Raw genomic sequence first — 24,376 nt, forward strand, 5'->3', positions numbered from 1 at the left:
TCGGCCAGAGTCCACAGATTACAGACCGTAGAGCCTAGGCCAGACACCATAGACCAGAGACCGTAGAGCCTAGGCCGGAGACCATAGAGCTTAGCCCAGAGACCGTAGAGCTTCGGCCAGAGACCATAGTGCACAGACCGTAGAGCTTAAGCCAGAGACTGTAGAGTACAAATCATAGAGCTTAGGCCATAAACCATACAGCACAGACCGTAGAGCCTAGACCAGATACCGCAGACCACAGACCGTAGAGCTTAGGTCAGAGACCGTAGAGCACAGACTGTAGAGAACAAATCATAGAGCTTCGGCCAGAGCCCACAGACTACAGACCGTAGAGCCTAGGCCAGACACCATAGACCAGAGACCGTAGAGCCTAGGCCGGAGACCATAGAGCTTAGCCCAGAGACCGTAGAGCTTCGGCCAGAGACCATAGTGCACAGACCGTAGAGCTTAAGCCAGAGACTGTAGAGCACAGACTGTAGAGCTTCGGCCAGAGACCATAGAGCTTAGGCCGGAGACCATAGAGCACAGACCATAGACCACAGACCATAGAGCTTAGGCCAGAGACCATAGAGCACAGACCAGAGAGCTTAAGCCAGAGACCATAGAGCACAGACCGTAGAGTACAAATCATGGAGCTTTGGCCAGACACCATAGACCACAGACCATAGAGCTTAGGCCAGAGACCATAGACCACAGACCAGAGAGCTTAAGCCAGAGACCATAGAGCACAGACCGTAGAGCTTAGGCCAGAGACCATAGACCACAGACCATAGAGCTTAGGCCAGAGACCATAGACCACAGACCATAGAGCTTAGGCCAGAGACCATAGACCACAGACCATAGAGCTTAGGCCAGAGACCACAGAGCTTCAGCCAGAGACCACAGAGCACAGACCGTAGAGCTTAGACCAGAGACCATAGACCACTGACCGTAGAGCTTAGGCCAGAGACCATAGACCACAGACCATAGAGCTTAGGCCAGAGACCATAAAGCTTAGGCTAAAGACCATACACCACAGACAGTAGAGCTTAGGCCAGAGACCGTAGAGTACAAATTATAGAGCTTAGGTCAGAGACTGTAGAGCACAGACCATACAGCACACCCACCTATCTTACCCATCACTCGAGCTTGAGGAACTGGAGAGCTGACATTTGGGGTTGTGTCTTTGCATCAGGGAGGACTTGCCTTTCAGTCAATAGCTGGGGCTGTATGCTTTGGGAACGGCCAACCCACAGTAAGCATGGGGCAAGTAGTCCATTCGGCCCATTAAACTCCTGCCTGCTCCTACTGGTCCTGCCTCTGTCTAATTTTAACTAAAACCAGGAGGGGGGACCATACCGCTCCTGTCCTAGCTACTCTGTGTTGGCTTCTTGAATCTTTTAGAATTGTTTTTCAAGTTCTCTACTTGTTTGTAAAGCTCCCAATGGTGTGGGACCAGAGTGCACCATAGAATTGCTTTTAGTTTGTAATCCTGCACAAGCTCTCAGGTCTGCTTCCTGCAGTCTCCTTCATCTGCCTCGAAAGACAACTGTCAGGTCAGCTTTGTTGAACTAGACTCCTAAATCCTCATAGAGGGACCAGATTGGAGTGAGAGAGCAGCCACAAGTTCCTGGGTGTCAAGATTTCTGAGGATCTAACCTGGTTCCAACATATTGATATAGTTATAAAGAAGGCAAGACAGCAACTATATTAGGAGTTTGAAGAGATTTGGTATGTCAACAAATACACTCAAAAACCTCTACAGTTGTACCGTGGAGGGGCTACTGCACAGGACCAAAAGAAGCTGCAGAGGGTTGTAAATCTAGTCAGCTCCATCCTGGGTACTAGCCTACAAAGTACCCAGGATGTCTTTAGGGAGTGGTGTCTCAGAAAGGCAGCGTCCATTATTAAGGACCTCCAGCACCCAGCCCTCTTCTCATTGTTACCATCAGGGAGGAGGTACAGAAGCCTGAAGACACACACTCAGCAATTCAGGAACAGCTTCTTCCCCTCTGCCATCCGATTTCTGAATAGACATTGAACCCATGAAAATGACCTCACTTCTTTTTAATATACAGTATTTCTGTTTTTGCACACTTTTTAAATCTATTAAACATATGTAAGTGATTTACTTAATATTATTAATATTATTATTATTTTTTTTTCTGTTTTAGATTATCTATTGCATTGAACTGCTGCTGCTAAGTTAACAAATTTCATGTCACAAGCTGGTGATAATAAACCTGATTCTGATTCTGAATTGTGGAATTCAATACCTAAAACTGGCAGGATGCAGACTCGTTGAGACTTTTAAATGCCAGCTCAAAACCTATTTATTTAACCTTGCTGACACCTTTTTGTCTTTTAATTTCATGTCTGCATTATCCTATACAGTGAAACACCTTGAAACACACTGTTTTTATGAAAAGTGCTCTTTAAATAAGTCTTTATCATTATCAATTGTCCCAGCCTCACTCTCCCTCCCATTCTCGTCCGACTCCCTCATGACTCGGCTGCACCCCCTACTGGCAGCACGGTAGCGTAACGCCATCACGGCTCAATTCCCACCGCCATCTGTAAGGAGGCTGTATGATTTTCTCCGAACCGCGTGGGTTTCTTCCGGCTGCTCCGCTTTCCTCCTATATTCCAAAGACGTATGGATTCGTAGGATAATTGGTCATTGTAAGTTGTCCTGTGATTCGGCTGAGAATTGCTGAGCAGCGCAGCTCAAAGGGCCGAACGGGCCAACCAGCGGTGTACCACAATGAATAAACAAATAAGTAAAATTGGGTGGTGCAGGTTTTTGTGCCTCCCTTCACCTCCCCCATTAAAGCCAGTCCTGATCTTGTCTGCCTCCACCAAACGTCCCTCATTGCTCCAAGGACAACAGCCACAGCCTCTCTAGTCCATCCCTGCGGCCAAGGCTCTTCGCTACCCTTGAACCAGTCGGCCACGGGTAAAGCCATCCCTCCACTGAGCACATCCACACAATACACTGTTGCAGGACAGCAGCATCCATCGTCAGGGACCCCCACCACCGGGACGTACTCCCTTCTCACTGCCACCATCGGGACGGTGGTACAGGAGCCTCAGACTCACACCACCAGGTTGATGAACAGATATTACCCCTCAACCATCAGGCTCTTCCCCTGTCCCTCACAGTGTGGGCGAGGTTAAACCTGTCCCTCACAGTGTGGGAGGGAATATCTGTGTACCTCACGGTATGGGTGGGGTTATACCTGTCACTCACAGTGTGGGAGGGGTTACACCTGTCACTTAGGGTGTGGGTGGGGTTACACTTGTCACTCACAGTGTGGGAGGGGTTACACCTGTCACTCACAATATGGGTGGGGTTATACCTGTTACTCACAGTATGGGCGGGGTTACACCCGTCACTCACAGCATGGGCGGGGTTACACCCATCACTCACAGTGTGGGAGGGGTTACACCTGTCACTCAGGGTGTGGGAGGAGTTACATCTGTCACTCAGGGTGTGGGAGGAGTTACACCTGTCACTCAGAGTATGGGTGGAGTTACACCTGTCACTCAGAGTATGGGCGGGGTTACATCTGTCACTCAGGGTGTGGGAGGAGTTACACTTGTCACTCAGAGTATGGGCGGGGTTACATCTGTCACTCAGGGTGTGGGAGGGGTTACACCTGTCACTCAGGGTGTGGGAGGAGTTACACCTGTCACTCAGAGTATGGGCGGAGTTACACCTGTCACTCAGAGTATGGGCGGGGTTACATCTGTCACTCAGGGTGTGGGAGGAGTTACACCTGTCACTCAGGGTGTGGGAGGAGTTACACCTGTCACTCAGGGTTTGAGGGCAGCCCCTCTCTCTCCAGTGGCCCTGAGCCTGCAGACCAATTTGTGCAGAGCGTGAGTGAGCTTTTCGATCCCCGTGGAGAGTGATCTGACAATTTGTGTCATACACACAACACGTCTCCCGCTCTGTCTTCCTCAGAGAGATGACGAACATCACTTACTGTGCAGACAAAGAACACAGCACGCTCGGGAGGAAATCTCCATACGGAGGGAAGCAGCAGGAAGCCACATTGACTCAGCTCAGCTGGGTCGTGGCGAAGGTGAGTGTCCCAGAGAGGGAGAGATCTGGGTCTGGTGGGTCGTCCACTGTGTACACAGGCCACAGCCTGGGATATTCGACAGACCCACTGCTCCTCAGCAATGCTGCCACGCACAGAGATGTTCGCAAGCAGGAATTACAAAGAGGACTTTGCCTAATTTTGTTGTAATTGTGTTTTTTTCTTCCGTTTGTGTTTTCTTATGTTGTTTAATTCATGTTTTTCGTGTGACTGACACTTATGCACTGCAAGTAGGTTTCTCATTGCATATGGGCGGGTGGGGGGCAACCCCAGTCTCCTGTATTCACCTGTCACCTTCCACTCCCTAACTAGTCAAGATTTTATCAGCCTTCGCTTCAGATACACCCAATCACGTGGCCTCCACAGTCGTCTGTGGCAACGAATTCTACTGATTCCCAATCCTCTGGCTAAAGAAATTCCTCCTCATCTCCACTCTAGATGGATGCCCTTCAATTCAGAGACTGTGTCCCCTGGTCCTAGACATCCCACTATACGAAACATCCTCTCCACGTCCACTCTATCTGTGTCCTTTGGTCCCAGACTCCCCCACTACAGGAAACATCCTCTCCACATCCACTCTATCTGCGTCCTCTGGTCCTAGACTCCCCCACTATAGGAAACATCCTCTCCACATCCACTCTGTCAAGGCCTTTGAATATACGACATTTTCAATGAGATCCCCCCCTCATTGTTCTAAACTCCAGTGAGTACAGGCCCAGAGCCATCAAAAGCTCCTCATACGTTAGCCGTTTCATTGCTGGAATCATTCTCAGAACCTCCTCTGAACCCTCTCCAATGCCAGGACATCTTTCCTTAGATAATGGGCCCAAAACTGTTCACAATACTCACAATGATTTATAAAGTAAAGTATTCTTGAACTGAAGAACTATCGCCGCTTCTCTTCCCACCTGCTGAGTTTTTCCATCATTTTCTGTTTCTGAGTGGGACCTTGCAGGTTAATTCTGAGTTTGGACTAGCACAGACTCGTTGGGCTGAATGGCCTGTATCTGTATTGTAATTCCACAGCTTAATCCTTGGACTGAGGGGTGTCGTTGTGGAGGGGTGTAAAAGCACGAGCCGAGGGTGGTGGGTAGGTCGAAAGAACTGGTGGGGGAAGCCGTTGAGGCTTGACAAGGATTGATGAGGTCACGTATGGAGTATCGTGAGCAATTTTTAAGCTGTAAGTCTGAATTTCTGTCGCCAGAGGATGGTGGATCTGTGGGATGCAGTGCCAAGGAGGCCAAGTCATTGGGTATACCTAAAGCAGACGTTCACAGGTTCTTGATTAGTAATGGTGCTCAGGGTTACGGGGAGAAGGCAGGAGAAAGGGGTTGGGAGGGATGATAACTCAGCCATGATGGAAAGGCGGAGCAGACTCGATGGGACGAATGGCCTCATCCAGCTCCTACGTCTTATTGAGGGGTATAAAATCACGAGGGGCACAGACAGGCTGAACGCATGCAGTCGTCTTCCCAGGCGCGGGAAATCGAGAAGCAGAGAGCAGGCACTCAAGGGGACAAGGGAGAGACTCAGGAGGGAGATGAGGGGCAATTTCTGCACGCAGAAGGGGGAAGAGCTGCCGGGCGAGGTGGTTGAGGCCGGGAAGTTAACAGCCTCGAAAAGGCCTCTGGAAAGTGATCAGGGCTGAACACGGACCGACGGGATGAGTCTGGCTGGGAATCTTGGTCTTGGAGCACTTGGCTGATGGACCAGATTCGAAGCTGTGTGATTCGATAAACTGGAAAGTGCAGGAAAACCCTTTTCCCTGCACGCACAGGACAGAGCCTGCGCCCGATTTGTTTTAATGTATCACTGTTCTCTGTCGGGCTGCCTGCACACACAGAGAAGTGATGAATTTTTCACAGTAACCATCTTAATTGCCATATTGATGTAGGTGTCTCTCTGAGAAAACAGAGTTTAAATAATGCAACAGCACTATCAATCAGCTCTTTGTTCCCGCCACGCAGATATTTGAGGATGTTAGGCAGAGCGTGGTGAGAAGGAAGCAGAACACAGCGGGAAAATCTTGCACAGACAGCCCCTCACATCTGCGGAATTACTCTCCACTGTGTCGGGCCGACATCAGTGTCAAAGGGCCTGGCGTCAGCTGCGGATCCGTGCCTCACAAAGCCACAGAGAGATACGACACGGGAACAGGCCCTTCGACCCATCGGCTCTCTGCTAACCCACAGTACGCCGACGGCAAAGCAGGGTTTCAGCCTGAAGCTTTGACAGTCCCTTTCTGCTCGAAGCACAGTTTCTCATACCACCCCCCCCTCCAACAGGCACTGCTCAGCCTGCTGACTTCCCCCAAGCAGCTTACATTCTTGCTCCACACATAAAAAAATGCTGGTCAATGCAGCAGGCTAGGCAGCATTTATAGGAAGAGGTATAGTCGACGTTTTGGGCTGAGACCCTTCGTCAGGGGAGCCCTGAGATGCTTGAGTTTCCAGCATCTGCAGATTTCCTCATATATTCTTGCTCAATTTGTTTGTTTGTGAGGCAACGTTACAGATCTATAAATCCCAGGCTAGACTACACTTGGAGTAACGCATTCAGTTCTGGTCACTTTAGAGAGGGTGCAGAGGAGATTTACCAGGATACTGCCTGGATTAGAGAGGGTGCAGAGGAGATTTAGCAGGATGCTGCCTGGATTAGAGAGGGTGCAGAGGAGATTTACCAGGATGCTGCCTGGATTAGAGAGGGTGCAGAGGAGATTTACCAGGATGCTGTCTGGATTAGAGAGGGTGCAGAGGAGATTTACCAGGATAGGTGGTAGAGGGAAAGTATTGTGGGGTGATATCAGAGGTAAGTTACTTACACTGAGAGTGGTGGGTGTGTGGAACGTCCTGCCAGGGGCGGTGTAGAGACAGATACATTAGGGACATTTAAGGTGATGGGAGGTAAGTGGTGGGTGTGTGGAACGTCCTGCCAGGGGCGGTGTAGAGACAGATACATTAGGGACATTTAAGGTGATGGGGGGTAAGTGGTGGGTGTGTGGAACGTCCTGCCAGGGTGGTGTAGAGACAGATCATTAGAGACATTTTAGAGACTCTTAGACAGACACATGGATGATAGAGAAATTGAAGGTTATGTGGCAGGGAGGGGTTAGATTGATCTGTGAAAAGGTTGAAAGGTCGGCACAACCTCAGGGGCCGAAGGGCCTGTGCTGCGCTGTACTGATCTCTGTATTCCAACGTCTACAGTCTCTTGTGTTTCCAAGTTTTCATCCCACATCTACCTGAACTCCCCCTCCTCCTGGACGAGTCTCATTAACCTCATGTTCCCCCTTGCCCCTGAGCCTGTGCCCCTGAGCGGTTTAAGCTGTCCAGTGCGGCGCAGAGCGAATTCTGTGAGGTGCCCACGGCTGCTTCCGGGGTTGTGCAACAGGCAGTCACAACGGTGTCTGCTTGGCTTACTGACGACCTGACTTACAAAACCCAACCTCACGCAGATCCTCCCATACATTTGCAAAGCTTTTCGCAAGAATAATGGAGCGTGAAACCACACAGACACCAGTCATAAGATGGTGAGACGTACAGTCCTGTGCAAAAGTCTTAGTCCTAGGGTGCCTGAGACAGTCCTGTAGTGATTTTCTGTATTGCACTGTACTGTGTCACAAAAAAACACATTTCATGACATGTGTGAGTGATGATAAACCTGATTCTGATCTGGGTCTCTATTGTGGACTGAGAGTGGGAAGGGGGCAGGGAGAGGGGAATCATGGTTGGGAAAAGGGGAAGGGAGAGGGGAGGGAGCGGGAAGCACCAGAGAGACATTCTGTAATGATCAATAAACCAATTGTTTGGAATCAAATGACCTTGTCTGGTGTCTCAGGGCTGGGTGTGTCTGTACCCACCCCGACACTCCTTCTCTGTCACCTGTCCCACACCCCTCCCACGGTGCCCCACCCTCACCACTCCCAACATCTTGTGCTCCCACCAGGTTTACAAACTCGCTCTCCGCTCCACATTGACAAGTGCAATACTGTGCAAAAGCCTAAGGCTCCCGCTATATCCATTAGCCTGAGAGTTTTGCCCGGTGCTGAGGAACAGAACTTGGCCAGTCTGCTGCGCCATTCCGTCATGGCTGAAACCCATCCCCTGCCTTTGCCCTGCACCCTTTGACATGCTTGTTCATTTATGACTTGTCAACGTTTACAGGAGAATCGCCCCCCGCTGCTGGGAGCCCAACTCCGAGGGCCTCTCCGTACCTTGATGCAAAGAATGTGTGTGCCCGCTGTCACCAGCTCGTCGGCCAGCTTCAGGTAGTAGTGCAGCGAGTACTTGGTCCTGCTGGGGTCACAGACGTCGCCGGTGTAGGAGATGGCGGCCTCCACCACACCACCGGCACTGCCCGCTGCCTCCATGCCCAGGATCATATTGGGCAGGTAGTTCAAGGAGTCGAAGACACGGAAAATGTCCATCCCATTCTCCTTTGCCACCTCACAGAACCTGACAGAGAGAGAACATGGGCGTTATTGCCTTGCCCGCTCGGGGTTATGGAAATCAGGGAGGAGACGATGGCACAGTACAGGAGCAGGCCTTCAGACTGGTATGTCCATGACACCAATTTAAACAGTCTGGCAGTGAACTCTGTCCCCTCCTGCCCACGGGACCAGGATCTGGGACCATAATTCATCGAAAGCGGCGTCACAGATAGATAGGGTCATAAGGAAAACTCTTGGCTCCTTGGCCTTTATAAATCAAAGTACTGAGTACAGGAGATGGGACGTTCTGTCGAAGTTGGATCAGACATTGGTGAGGCCTGATTTGGAGCATTGTGTGCAGTTTTGCTCCCCTACCTATAGGAAAGAGTACCGAGAAAATTTACAAGCATGTTGCTAGGACAGGAGGACCTGAGTTAGAACTTTAGGTTAGAACTTTATTCCCTAGAACGTAGGAGAGTGAGAGGAGGTTTGATCGAGGTACACAAAATCCTGAGAGGTGTAGACACGGTAAGTGCAAGCAGGCTTTTTCCGCTGAGGTTGGGTGGGACTGCAACTAGAGGTCATGGGTTAAGGGTGAAAGGTGAAATGTTGAAGGGGAACATGAGGGGGAACTTCTTCACTCAGAGGGTGGTGAGAGTGTGGGACGAGCTGCCAGAGCAAGTGGTGCATGTGATTTCGATTTCAACATTTCAGAGATCTTTGGATGAGAGGGTTATGGAAGGCTATGGTCCCGGTGCACGTCGATGGGAGCAGGCAGATTAAATGGTTCTGCATGGACTAGATGGGCCAAAGGGCCTGTTTCTGTGCTGTACTTTTCCATGGCTGTATGACTCTAAGTGACTCTAAAGCTTGTTATTGCATCTGCTCTGGTACCCATCACTCCCTGTGGGATATAACACCTGACCTACAATCTTCAAACTTCTTTATAAGTACTAAACCCTCTAGTATTTGACTTCTTCACACTGGGAGAAAGGACCTATCCCCCCTGTCCCTGTCACTGATCCTTCTACCAGCTTCTGCCAGGTCTCCCCTCAATCCACCCGTGCTCAGAGACAACTTTCAACCTCTCCTTGTACTGAAAGTTCAAAGTAAAATTACCTTAACAGTCCGTATATGTCTGGGTGGTGGGGTAGAGATATGTCTCTGCCAAAGGAGGTGTAAGGTGCTCCTTTCCTCTGCTAGCCTGCAGGTCACCCTGGGGCATGGTGTAACACCTGCTTAGCTCCCCGATCAGGGTAACATGAAGCCGTGGGATCAGGTGGTGGATGGTCGTATGAGCAGCCGGTGCAGATCACAAGTCCTGGTTATGTGACCACTGACACCAGGCAGACAATCTCTGAAGGGTATTGATAACGCCTGGGGTCACCCGTCTTGTAAAGACACTGCCCAGAAGACGGCGATGGCAAACCACCGTCACAGAAAAATTTGCCAAGAGCAGTCATGGTCATGGAAAGACCATGATCGCCCACATCATAATGACACGGCACATACCATCACGAATGATCATATATGTCACCAGATGCTGCCCTGAGATTTATTTTCTTGCAGGCATACACAGCAGAACAAAGAAATACAATTGAATCAATGAGAAGCTACACACAAACAAAAATGGACCCTGGGGTTGGGGAATGTAGCACAGGTTTAAACTGAGAAGGAGAAGACTTACAAAAGATCAGAGGGGCAACTTCACACAGAGTGTTGGGGGGGGTTGCTTTTGGGGTTCTAACATTTAACTGTTATTCATTCTTTGGGGCACTCCCCTGTTTTTGTGAATGTTTGTGAAGGAAAAGCATTTCAGAATGTATATCGTATACATTTCTCTGACATTAAATGTACCTTTGAAACTCCTATTGGACCACATCAATTACCAGAGAAAGTGGTTGACATGCAATACTATCTAAAAGTCTAGACACATATATATAGCTATGGTGCCGAAGACTTTTACACAGCACTGTAGTAATTTTATGTATTTCACTGTACTGCTGCTACAAAAAAACAAATTTCATGACATGTGTGAGTGATGATAAACCTGATTCTGATATGGGTCTCTATTGTGGACTGAGAATGCGAAGGGGACAGGGAGAGGTGAATCATGGTTGGGAAAAGGGGAAGGGAGAGGGGAGGGAGCGGGAAGCACCAGAGAGACATTCTGTAATGATCAATAAACTAATTGTTTGGAATCAAATGACCTTGTCTGGTGTCTCAGGGCTGGGTGTGTCTGTACCCACCCCGGCACTCCTTCTCTGCCACCTGTCCCACACCCCTCCCACGGTGCCCCACCCTCACCATTCCCAACATCCTTTGTTCCCGCCAGATTTACAAACTCGCTCTCTGCTCCATGTTGACAAACGCAAGACTGTGTAAAAGTCTTCGGCGCCCGAGCTGTGTATAGGTGCCTGAGACTGTTGCACAGTGCTGTAGATGGGATAAATAAATGAACCTGGCCCTGAGCTGGGCTGCCCTGGGTTTGGGGCCCTGTCTGTGTGCATGACGGTGAGGTGGTCATCAGGGGTGGGAAAGGGCTTGTCTTTGTCCTGTCTTTTTTTGTTACTGTAACAGTTGCTTACGCGGCTCTGTCGAATACCACGGACACACCGCGGGAATGAGCGTCTGCACTTTGTGGGCTGCCCCCACACCATCCTTGGTTCTAAAGCAAGCGACGCATTTCACTAACACCAGGGGTTGTGCAGATGCCAGACTTCCAGCTCAACACACACAAGGTGCTGGAGGAGCTCAGCAGGTCAGGCAGCATCCACAGAGAGGAATAAACAGGCGACGTTTCAGGCTGAGACTCTGATTTAAGGGCCTCGGCCCAAAGCTCTGGCTCTTTATTCTTCTACACGGATGTTGACTGTCTGCTGACCTCCCCAGCAGTTTGTGTGCATTACGCCACACTTCACTGTCCTTTTCAATGTAGACCTGAAGCTGAATGTGGCTGGGTCTCAATGGATCACAACCTGTATCCCGCGTAATAAATGCTAATTACGAGTTTGAGTACAGAGAGGAAATTAAGAACCTGGTGGCATGGTGCGAAGACAATAACCTATCCCTTAACGTCAGCAAGATGAAGGAATTATTTGTTGACTTCAGAAGGAGTAGCGGACCGCATGACCCAATTTACATCGGTGGTGCGCAAGTGGAACAGGTCAAAAGCTTTAAGTTCCTTGGGGTCAATATCACAAATGACCTGACTTGGTCCAACCAAGCAGAGTCCACTGCCAAGAAGGCCCACCAGCACCTTTACTTCCTGAGGAAGCTAAGGAAATTTGGCCTGTCCCCTAAAACCCTCACTAATTTTTACAGATGCACTGTAGAAAGCATTCTTCTAGGGTGCATCACAACCTGGTACGGAAGTTGTCCTGTCCAAGAGCGGAAGAAGCTGCAAAAGATAGTGAACACGGCGCAGCACATCACACAAACCGATCTTCCGTCCTTGGACTCACTTTACATCGCACGCTGTCGGAGCAGTGCTGCCAGGATAATCAAGGACACGACCCACCCAGCCAACACACTTTCTGTCCCTCTTCCCTCTGGGAGAAGGCTCAGGAGCTTGAAGACTTGTACGGCCAGATTTGGGAACAATTTCTTCCCAACTGTGGTAAGACTGCTGAACAGATCCTGACCGGGATCTGGGCCGTACCCTCCAAATATCCGGACCTGCCTCTCGGTTTTTTTTTGCACTACTTTACTTTCCATTTTCTATTTTCTGTGTATGATTTATTAGTTAAATTTTTAATATTTACTATCGATTTGTACTCCAGGGAGCACGAAGAGCAGAATCAAACATCGCTGTGATGATTGTACGTTCTAGTATCAATTGTTTGGCGACAATAAAGTATGGAGTATGTAACTGACAACAAATGTATTTGAACTTTGAAAGAGGACGATGTGGTAGGATCGAGAGAGAGAAAGCGCAATGGGCAGCGACTCAAATCAGTGTCCTGTGGCCTATGATGTCTGCCGCTGGCTCAAAGGGGCAAAGGGCATTAACTACAGGTGAGTACGCATCCGATTATTTAAGGATTTGAAATGAGTGCGAGGGCAAAACTGCAGACAACTTTGAGATTATCCACTTCCCTGAGCACCTACTGGAAAAAGTGAGGCACTGAGCGCTGTGGCTACTGAAGACTTGTGGTTAATCTACTGGATCAGTTCCAAAAGCCTCCAGACCAGTGGAACTGATGGTGAGTTTAACACCCACAGCTGGGGAATTGACTTCAGGAAATTAAAAGTACACAAAATTAAATTGCATCGCAAGCACCGCAAGTGTGGAGCTACCGCATAATTGGAAAACCTATCTCAAGGTTCCCATCAGCAGCAGAGTCTGGGATCTGGGGAACAGGACATCCCTTTAGAACTGAGGTGAGCAGGAATCACAACTCTCTGGTTGGGCCACACCTGGGGTATTGTGGACGTATCTGGTTGCCCCAATACAGGAAGGACTTTGAGGCTTTGGAGAGGGTGCAGAAGAGCTTTACCAGGATGCTGCCTGGGTTAGAGGACATGTGCTGTCACGAGAGACTGGATAAACTTGGGTTGTTTTCTCTGGAGAGCCAGAGGCTGAGGAGAGATCTGATAGAGGTTTATAAGACCAGGATCAGGCATACAGTACTCTGCACTTAGGCTGCCTAAGACTTTTGCACAGAACTGTAGTAATTTTGTGCATTGAACTGTACTGCTGTCACAAAAAAAACAAATTTCATGACGTGTGAGTGATGATAAACCTGATTCTGATCTGGGTCTCTATTGTGGACTGAGAGTGGGAAGGGGGCAGGGAGAGGGGAATCATGGTTGGGAAAAGGGGAAGGGACAGAGGAGGGAGCGGGAAGCACCAGAGAGACATTCTGTAATGATCAATAAACCAATTGTTTGGAATTAAATGACCTTGCCTGGTGTCTCAGGGCTGGGTGTGTCTGTACCCACCCCTGGCACTCCTTCTCTGCCACCTGTCCCACACCCCTCCCACGGCGCCCCACCCTCACCTTTCCCAACATCCTTTGCTCCCACCAGATTTACAAACTCGCTCTCCGCTCCAGATTGACAAATTCAGTACGGTGCAAAAGCCTTTGGCACCCTAGCAATATATACGTGCCTGAGACGTTTGCACAGTGCTATATTTTCTGATCCTAACTTTGACCCAGAGTAAGGTAATGTTGACCACCCTGTCTAAGTTTTTTGCACTGTATTGTAGACAGAGTAGACAGGTAACATCTTTATCCCAGGGGGTTGAAATGTCCAATGCCAGAGGGCACGCATTTAAGCTGAGAGGGGGTAATTTGAAAGGAGATATGAGGGGCAAGTGTTTTTTACACGGAGTGGTGGAGCGGACTGCCTGGGGTGATACAAAGTTTGTAGATACATTAGGGACTTTTCATACCCTATCGTACCTGTCTCACCCTCACGAAATATACATGCCTGAGACTTTGGCACAGTACTTTGGGAGGCTCTTAGGCTGTTATCGGACAATGTGATTGACCCCTGACCTCACAACCCACCCCGTTATGACCTTGCACCTTTCCGTTTACCTCACTGCCCTCGCTCAGATGCCGTGACACCTTATTCGCTGCAACACACGCACAGCGCTGGAGGAACTCAGCAGGTCAGGGAGCATCCACGGGGCGGGGGGGGGGGGGTGCGGAGTAAACAGCCTACATTTCAGGCCGAGGCCCCCCATCACGACTATACCCCACTGTAGATGCTGTCTGACCTGCCGAGGCTCCGAAATGTCCGCTGTTGCTCTAGATTTCCAGCCAACTATCTCGTATTTTACACATAATATTGCACAAGGCTCGTTTGAACTGGTTCCGGCTCAGTGCTGTGTGTAATGATCTGATGTGTATGAGTGCTACAGAAGACACTTTGTTCACTGTATCTCGGTACCTGAGGCAGTAATAAACCATTTTCTGTCCCAGGCAGCATCCTGCGTGCTTGCCACCCCCCACCCTCTCACTGTGAGGCCACCTCCTTCCCGCCGTGCGCAGCCTTACTTGTAGACGGCATTGTCGGCGTAGTTGGTGTAGCCGACGGCGTTGGCTCCCCGCAGCAGCATCTGGAACGGGACGTTGGGAATGAGCTCTCGCATCTCCTGCAGCCGCCTCCAGGGACACTCGTACAGGAAGCGCATCGCCACGTCGAAGGTCGCACCTACCGGGGGGTGGGGGCATTGGAGACACGGTCAGTGCACAGGATGAAAGCACCCGCCCAACGCGGACCCCGCGCCCTCGAGCTCTAACATGACACCAGCACAGGTAGAGCGACGGACTCGAAGAGCACCGTTCCACACTCTCACCACCCTCGGAGAAGTGAAGAAGATCCCCCTCGTGATCCCCTTTCACCCTTAACCCATGACCCCTAGTTGCAGTCTCCCCCAAGCTCAGTAGAAAAAAGCCTGCGAGCATTGACCCAGTCTATAGCCACTGCCCAGAAGACAGCAATGGCAAGTCACTGCTGTAGAAGCATCTGCCAAGAACAATGGTTCTGTCGTCGTCCTGCCGGGCACTGTGGGTACGCTACATTGGTCTGTAGCGGGTATGTTGGTTGTTAAAGCCAACAACACATTTTTTAATGGCCAAAGCAACTGAGAGAGTGCGGGGCGACACTACAGATTCTGGCACCAACATGTATGTTTCAACGTAGAGAACCGCGCAAGACTTAGGCGCGTATATATATTTATAGCTCAGGTGCCTGAGACAGTACTGTAGTAATTTTATGTATTGCACTGTACTGCTGTCACAACAAAAAACAAATTTCATGACATATGTGAGTGATGATAAACCTGATTCTGATCTGGGTCTCTGTTGTGGACTGAGAGTGGGAAGGGGGCAGGGAGAGGGGAATCATGGTTGGGAAAAGGGGAAGGGAGAGGGGAGGGAGCGGGAAGCACCAGAGAGACATTCTGTAATGATCAATAAACCAATTGTTTGGAATCAAATGACCTGGCCTGGTGTCTCAGGGCTGGGTGTGTCTGTACCCACCCCTGACACTCCTTCTCTGCCCCCTGTCCCACACCCCTCCCACGGTGCCCCACCCTCACCATTCCCAACATCCTTGGCTCCCACCAGATTTACAAACTCGCTCTCCGCTCCACGTTGACAAATACGGTACTGTGTAATATTCTGAGACACCCTAGGTATGAGCAGTTTGGACGGGACTTTAGGTTGAATGAGGTTGCCTCCACGGCTTCCCTGGGCAAAGATTCTACAGATTGACTCCACTTTCCCTGCACTTTTCCTATCTGCATCGGGAGGATCTTGGTCATGTTACAGCCAACAACATGGCTCCTGACGTGCTCTGACAGATCATGGGGCCTGGGCCACTGGACTGTTGAGGAGCTGGCCTGGATGAATCCCAGCCACAGGCCATGCAGCCTAATGAGTCCTGTTCCTGGTAGAGCAATCCTATCCGATGTCTGTGTGAGTGTGTGTGTGTGAGAGAGTGTGTGTGTGTGTATGTGTGTATGAGTGTGTGTGTATGGGGTGTATGTGTGTGTGAGTGAGTGTGAGTGTGTGTGTGTGTGTGCGTGTGTGTGTGTATGGGGTGTGTGTGTGAGTGTGTGTGTATGTGTGTGTATGTGTGTATGGGGTGTGTGTGAGTGTGAGTGTGTGTGTGGGGTGTGTGTGAGTGTGTGTGTGTATGTGGGGTGCGTGTGTGAGTGTGAGTGTGTGTGTGGGGTGTGTGTGTATGAGTGTGTGTGTGAGTGAGTGAGTGTGTGTGTGTGTATGAGTGTATGGGGTGTGTGTGAGTGTGAGTGTGTGTGTGGGGTGTGTGAGTGCGTGTGAGTGTATGTGTGTATGGGGTGTGTGTGAGTGTGTGTGTGTATGTGGGATGTGTGTGTGAGTGTGTGTGTGGGGTGTGTGAGTGTGTGTGTGTGTGTGTGGGGTGTGTGTGACTGTGTGTGTGTGTGTTTGGGGGGTGTGTGTGTATGAGTGTGTGTATGGGGTGTGTGAGTGTGTGTGTATGTATGTGTGTATGGGGTGTGTGTGTGTGTGTGTGTATGGGGTGTGTGTGAGAGTGTGTGTGTGTGTGGGGTGTGTGTGTGTGTGTGTGTGTGTGTGTGTGTGTGTGTGTGTGTGTGTGGAGACTGCACATTCTCTGTGTGACCTCAGGACTCTCCCCTGGGTGCTTTGGTTCCCTCCCACATCCCGGTGACGTGTGGAGCTGGTGGGCTAATGGGCGACTGTAAATTGCCCCTCTGTGTGTGGGTGAGAGGTAGAACTGGGGGAGGAGGGTGTAAATGGTTAGCACAGACTCAGTGGGCTGAAGGGCCTGTCACTCGTGCTGAGGTAGCAGAATTCTTCCGCATCGGGCCTGTAGGACCAACCTCAGTTTACAGGGGGCAGCCTTTCACCGAAGACCACAGCAGCGTGTCCTCAACAATAATCGTCGTCCTTGCCAGTGTCACCCACATTCAGATACATAACAGAGAAAAAATCACTCATTCCACTCTCTCTCGATTTTCAAACCCTTAATTGAATGAAAGCGATCATTGGTTTCCTTGGAAACAGCTGCCTGGTGACAGTACCACAGTCAGTCGGGTTTCTGTGTAAGCCCTGGTAAAGGCTGCTTCATCGGCAGTTAATCACCGGTGTAGATGTCCACTGGTGAAAGACTTATTAACCTGTTACACGGGATCAGTGAAAATGAGCCTTAATGTTACTGTACAGTTACTGTACAGTTGTGTGTGAGCGTGTGTGTGTGTGTCTGTGAGCATGTGGTGACTGTGTGTGTGAGTGTCTGTGTCTGTGTGTGTGAGCATGTGCTGAGTGTGTGTGAGCGTGTCTGTGTGTGTGTGTGTATGAGTGTGTGCGTGTGTGTGTGTGTGTGTGTGTGTGTGTGTGTGTCTGTGTGTGTGTGTGTGTGTGTGTCCATCAGGGAGAGGATGTGGAGGCTTTGGGGAAGTTGAAAGGAAGTCCACAGGGATTGGAGGATCTGTACTGGAAGGACAGGTTGGATAAATGGGTTGTTTTCTCTGGAGTGTTGGGGGCTGACTGAGGCTTATATCAAAAACTCACCATCATTATGTCATTTTGACATGGGTGCTCACAGTCTTCCCATGACCTTGGCAAGTTTTCTACACCAGTGGTTTGCCACTGCGCTCTGGGCAGAGTCCTTACAAGATGGGTGACCCCAGCTATTATCAATACTTGTCAGAAATTGTCTGCCTGGTGTCAGTGGTCACATAACCAGGACTTGTGATCTGCACCGGCTGCTCATACGACCATCCACCATCTGATCCCACGGCTTCACGTCACCCTGATCGGGGGCTAATCAGGTGCTATACCTTACCCAAGGGTGACCTGCAGGCCAGCGGAGGGAAGGAGCACCTCACACCTCCTTTGGTAGAGTCGTGTCTCCACCCCGACACCCAATTTAATATAAGGTCAACCCTCATTTTCCTGTACTTCAGATAAAGAAAATGTAAATGGTGAATACTAGGGAATATATTTTTAGGTGATTGGAAGAAAGTATAGAGGGGGATTTCAGAGGTAGGTCAGAAAGTGATGGGTGTGTGGAACGTGGTGTAGAGACAGATACATTAGGGACATTTAAGGGACTCTTAGACAGACACATGGATGATAGACAAATTGGGGTCTACGTAGGAACACACACAAGATGCTGGAGAAACTCAACAGGCCAGGCAGATGCTGAGTTCCTCCAGCTTTTTGTGTGTGTGTTGCTCTGGATTTCCAGGAAGGGTGGGATTGATTTCAGAATAGGTTACAGTTGCTCGTGTTGTTCTTCCATTTTGCACTTGGACTCTTTGTGCATGCAGGGCACCCACGGGTGCCTGCCTCCCCTTCTGGCTTCAGCTTCAGTCCACCTCCGTGGTAAACACCTCTCTGACCCTCTACAACTGGTGCGAGGGGAGTGAGGACCCTCGTCAGATTTAGGCCCCATGGCCAGTGCTTAACTGTGCAGTCTGGTGCAGCCATTCAATCCTGCCTGGTTTAACGTGGATTCCAGTAGTCAGAGAGAGAGGGAGGGAGGGAGGGGTAGAATGGGAGAGAAGGAAAGAGGGAGAGAGGGAGAGAAGGAGAGGGAGAGAGGGGGTAAGGGGGTGGGGGAGCAGAGGGAGAGGGAGAGAACAAATGAGTGAGAGAAAGAGAGAGTGGGGAGTGAGTGAAAGAGAGGGAGGGAGAGAGAGTGGGAGGGAGAGAGAGACAGAGAGAGAGAAGGAGAGAGAGGAGGAAAGAAGAGAAAGAAAGAGAGGGAGAAAGAGAAAGAGAGAGAGGGGGAGAAAGACAGAGGTAGAGAAGGGAAAGAGAAAGAAGGAGGGAGAGGGGGAGAGCAAATGAGCGAGAGAAAGAGAAAGTGGGGAGAGAGGAATAGAGAGGGAGAGAGTGAATGAGTGAGAGAGAGAGAGAGGAGGGCAGGGGTTAGGTACAGACTCCTACTCCCACAACACTGCCCGCTGTCCCGTCACACACTCTGGCGCAAGCTCAGTGCACGAAGTCTCCGGGTATATTGGGAACCTCCTGGGACCAGTGGGCAGTCAACAGTGCCCGGTCAAAGCCCGCAGGACAGCGGCTCACTCAGGTAGAGTGAGACATCTCCACCATGGGCACAACCATTCCTGCTGTCTAGGACGTCTGCAAATGGCAGTTCCCTCTTGTGGTCAGTTCTAGCGCCCTCTGCAAGAAAGTGTTCACGTTCTCCGTGTGAGTGTGGGTTTCCTCCAATTCCCTCCCAGAGTCTAAAGGTGTATGAGTTAATTAGTCATTGTAAATTGTTCCCATGATTAGGCTGGGGTGAAATCGGCGTGTTGTGTGGGCCAGAAGGGACTATTCCATGCTGTATCCATAAATAAATAAATAAATAAAATCCTATATTTGTTTGGCGGAGAGCAGGCTGACTGGTTATATCGCCGCCTGGTATGAAGGCTACACGCCTCAGGCTGCAGAGGGTCGCAGACACAGCCAGAACACTAACCCTTCCCACATATACGACACCACGTCCACAACCTACAGGAGGCTGAAGACACACACTCAATGATTCAGGAGCAGCCTCTTCCCCTCTGCCGTCAGATTTCTGAATGGACAGTGAGCCCATGAACTCACAATTCCTCTTTGCCCGACTTAATTATTTTCGTATATTGCACTGTCCTGCTGTCACAGAACAACACCTCTCCCCACATCACAAACAAGAGAAAGTCTGCAGATGCTGGAAATCCGAGCAACACACACAAAATACTGGAGGAACTCAGCAGGCCAGGCAGCATCTGTGGAAAAGAGTACAGTCGACGTTCCGGGCTGAGATCCTTCATTAGGACTGAGAAAGAAGATGAGAAGTCAGAGTTAGAAGGTGGGGGAGGGGAGGGAGGAACACAAGGTGAAAGGTGAAACCAGGAGGGGGAGGGGGTGAAGTAAAGAGCTGGGAAGTTGATTGGGGAAAGAGATATCGGGCTGGAGAAGGGGAAGTCTGACAGAAGAGGACAGAAGGCCAGGGAAGAAAGAAAAGGAGGGGAGGAGCACCAGAGGGGGGTGATGGGCAGGTAAGGTGAGAGGGAAAAGTGGATGGGGAATGGTGAAGGTGGGGGCCATTACCAGAAGTTTGAAAAATCAATGTTCATGCCATTAGGTGGAATACAAGGTGTTGTTGCTCCAACCTGAATGTGGCCTCATCACGACAGTAGAGGAGGCCGTGGACTGACATGTCCGAATGGGAATAGGAAGTAGAATTAAAATGGGTGATCCAGTTTTTTTCTGGCGGAATAATGACGAACACAACCTCACACTTTTCCAATCTCTCAAAAAGTTCTATTTTAACTTCATCAGTCCACAGGACTTGTTTCCAAAATGCATCAGTTTGTTTAGATGTTCCTTTGAACCTTTTGAATAGAACTTTTTGGCTGCAATGAGCAAAGGTATGTTTGGAGAAAAAAGGGTGTAGAATTTCATGAAAAGAACACCTCTCCAACTGTTAAGCACGGGGGTGGATCAATCATACTTTGGGCTTGTCAGCCAGTCGCATGGGGAACATTTACAGGTAGAGGGAAGAATGAATTCAATTAAATACCAGCAAATTCTGGAAGCAAACATCACACCATCTATAAAAAAGCCGAAGATGAAAACAGGATGGCTTCTACAACAGGATAATGATCCTAAACACACCTCAAAATCCACAATGGACTACCTCAAGAGGCGCAAGCTGAAGGTTTTGCCATGGCCCTCACAGTCCCCCGACTTCAACATAATCGAGAATCTGTGGATAGAGCTCAAAAGAGCAGTGCATGCAAGACGGCCCAAGAATCTCACAGAACTAGAAGCCTTTTACAAGGAAGAATGGGTGAAAATCCCCCAAACAAGAACTGAAAGACTCTAAACTGGCTACAGAAAGCATTTACAAGCTGTGATACTTGCCAAAGGGGGTGTTACTAAGTACTGCCATGCAGGGTGCCCAAACTTTTGCTTTGGGCCCTTTTCCTTCTTTGTTATTTTGAAACTGTAAAAGATGGAAATCAATGTTTTCTTGCTTAAAATATTAAAGAAATGTGTCATCTTTAACTTCATGCCTTTTGGAAATAAGTTCATCTTTTACTCGCTTAGCTATTCACAGTAACAGAAATTTTGACCAGGGGTGCCCAAACTTTTGCATGCCACTGTATGTTGAATAGATTAAAAAACGTGCCAAAAACAGAAATACTGTATACTAAAAAAGAAGTGAGGTAGTGTCCAAGGGTTCAATGTCCATTTAGGAATTGGATACCTGATGGTAACAGTGAGAAAACGACATACCCTGGGTGCTGGGAGTCCTTAATAATGGACACTGCCTTATGAGACACTGCTCCCTGAAGATGTAGGCTAGTACCCAAGATGGAGCTGACTAGATTTACAACCCTCTGCAGCTCCCTCCAGTCCTGTGCAGTAGCCCCTCCATAACAGACAGCGATGCAGCCTGTCAGAATGCTCCCCACGGTAAAACTGTAGAACTTTTTGAGTGTATTTGTTGACATGCCAAATGTCTTCAAACTCCTAATGAAGTATAGCTGCTGTCTTGCCTTTTTAAAAGAAGTTTGCATGACTAATGAAGGATCTATTAGATACACCCAATCACTTGGGCTCCACAGCCGTCTGTAGCAATGAATTCCACAAGTTCACCACCCTCTGCTAAAGAAATTCCACCTCATCTCCACTCTAGATGGATGTCCTTCAATTCTGAGGCTGTGCCCTCTGGTCCTAGACTCCCCCACTACAGGAAACATCATCTCCAAATCCACTCTATCTATGTCCTCTGGTCCTAGACTCCCCCACTATAGGAAACATCCTCTCCACATCCACTCTATCTGTGTCCTCTGGTCCTAGACTCCACCACTATAGGAAACATCCTCTCCACATCCACTCTATCTGTGCCCTCTGGTCCTAGACTCCCCCACTATAGGAAACATTGTCTCCACATCCACTCTATCTGTGTCCTCTGGTCCTAGACTTCCCCACTATAGGAAACATCCTCTCCACATCCACTCTATCTGTGTCCTCTGGTCCTAGACTCCCCCACTATAGGAAACATTGTCTCCACATCCACTCTATCTGTGTCCTCTGGTCCTAGACTCCCCCACTACAGGAAACATCCTCTCCACATCCACTCTATCTGTGTCCTCTGGTCCTAGACTCCCCCACTGTAGGAAACATTGTCTCCACATCCACTCTGTCTGGGCCTTTCAATATTTAGTATAGGTTCCCCCTCATTCTTCTAAATCCCAGTGAATACAGGTTCAGAGCCAACAGACCTTGCTCATTCATTAACCTTTTCAGTCCCAGGATGACTTTCATAAACAGTATTATTCTAGACCCTTTCCAATACTAGCACAGCTTTTCTTAGATATGGGACCGAAAATGGCTCACAATAGTTCTGGAATGGGAGAGGTGGCAGCCCGTATTTGACTAACTGATGTGGCTGCTCCTCTAGTTCAGGCTGCACTTCAGCCTTCAGCTCATAATACACAGAACTGTGCTAAAGTCTTGGGTATAGCTTCTGCACAGTACTGCATTTATCAACGTGGAGCGGAGAGTGAGTTTGTAAATCTGATGGGAGCAAATGATGCTGGGAGTGGTGAGGGTGGAGCACCGTGGGAGGGGTGTGGGACAGGTGGCAGAGGAGGAGTGTCAGGGGCGGGTACAGACACACCCAGCCCTGAGACACCAGGCAAGGTCATTCAATTCCAAACCATTGGTTTATTGATCATCACAGAATGTCTCTCTGATGCTTCCCGCTCCCTCCCCTCTCCCTTCCCCTTTTCCCAACCATGATTCCCCTCTCCCTGCCCCCTTCCCACTCTCAGTCCACAACAGAGACCCAGCTCAGAATCAGCGGTGTACAATATATGTGCCTCAGACTGTTGCACAGGACTGTGTGTCAATACCAGGTCAATGCTACAACAGTACGCTGTTACAGAGTCCTCCCCCATCAGCCTGGGATCACTGAGAAGGCAACAGCGTGTTTCAACAACCACTGACCTACAGTGTGCAGATGGAAAAATCACTCTGGGTTCGTGTGGCCCAGCGCCATTTTCCCATGCTCTTCTCCCTTCTCCAAAGGTGGTTCATTTGGAAATGCACTCTTGCAGTGCTTCACTATACCTGCTTTTTAACACCTCAGATCATCACACAGGCGAGTGAGAGGGGTTGCACTTTGGGGACTAGCAGTACTTAGGATGCAGGTCGGTGAGGTTACTCAGACTAATAGTTCAGCACGGACTAGATGGGCCATATGGCCTGTTTCTGTGCTTCAGTGTTCCATCACTTCTTCTCCTCTGTCCAGAACACAGTCACGCCCCTGCGGCACTCACCAGTTCCAGAAACCCTCACCTCATAGCCGTGTGCTCCATCTCCAGGAGCACCCAGGTATGGACGTAGAGGGGCGGGCAGTTAACTCGGGCAGCACCCTCCAGTGAATGTCCAGGTTGGCCAGGCCCGAGAGGAAGCCAACCAGGAGATCCCCCCGAGCAACCTTCCATCCTCCTACATTGTACATCGCTCGGGAGCCTGAGACTTTTGCACAGTACTGCAGCAATTTTATATCTTGCACTGTACTGCTGCCACACAAAAAAAAACACATTTCATGACGTGTGAGTGATGATAAACCTGATTCTGATATGGGTCTGCATTGTGGACTGAGAGTGGGAAGGGGGCAGGGAGAGGGGAATCATGGTTGGGAAAAGGGGAAGGGAGAGGGGAGGGAGCGGGAAGCATCAGAGAGACATTCTGTAATGATCAATAAACCAATTGTTTGGAATCAAATGACCTTGCCTGGTGTCTCAGGGCTGGGTGTGTCTGTACCCACCCCTGATACTTCTTCTCTGCTACCTGTCCCACACCCCTCCCACGGTGTCCCACCCTCACCATCCCCAACATCCTTTGCTCCCGCCAGATTTACAAACTCGCTCTCCGCTCCACGTTGACAAATACAGGACTGTGCAGAAGTCTTGGGCACCCTGGCAATATATATTTGCCAAAGATTTTTGCAGAAAATGTGTTTATCAGCACACATTTTTTTTAAGCAGGTCCTGTGTGTAATCAGTATTTGTGAAGGTCAAATGCACTGAGCTCTAACAGCAGTGACACCTCGGGCCCAGGATCTGGTACTGTACTGCATCCTGTGCTGGGAGAAGTAGGCAGGCAGGCAGGCAGGCAGCCAGGCATCCTGGGGCTTTGCAGGGGAAAGCTGACACCAGGGATATCTCTGCCAAATGCTCCCCATTGTGAAGTTTAACACTGGGATTCCCCTTTGTAAATATTGACAGGGAAGAGATGTTGGCAAACGGTTCCCCTGTTAAAAGCTGGCAAGGGTTTCTCACTAGAAATCTCGATATTGGTGTTGACAAGGATTACCATTGCAAGCATTC

At 49.6% G+C, this 24,376-nt stretch overlaps 1 protein-coding gene across 1 annotated transcript in view; it reads right to left on the reverse strand.

Annotated features, from left to right (window-relative positions):
- Positions 1 to 24,376, reverse strand: part of LOC140188982 (pyruvate carboxylase, mitochondrial-like) — a 1,128,593-nt gene that overhangs the window by 60,068 nt on the left and 1,044,149 nt on the right. Inside the window, 2 exon segments of the mRNA XM_072245643.1 lie at positions 8,299 to 8,539; positions 14,523 to 14,679. Of these exon segments, the coding sequence (XP_072101744.1) occupies positions 8,299 to 8,539; positions 14,523 to 14,679 (398 nt within the window).

The sequence above is a fragment of the Mobula birostris genome, chromosome 28, assembly GCF_030028105.1.
Source record: "Mobula birostris isolate sMobBir1 chromosome 28, sMobBir1.hap1, whole genome shotgun sequence".
In the NCBI taxonomy this organism is placed as follows: domain Eukaryota; kingdom Metazoa; phylum Chordata; class Chondrichthyes; order Myliobatiformes; family Myliobatidae; genus Mobula; species Mobula birostris.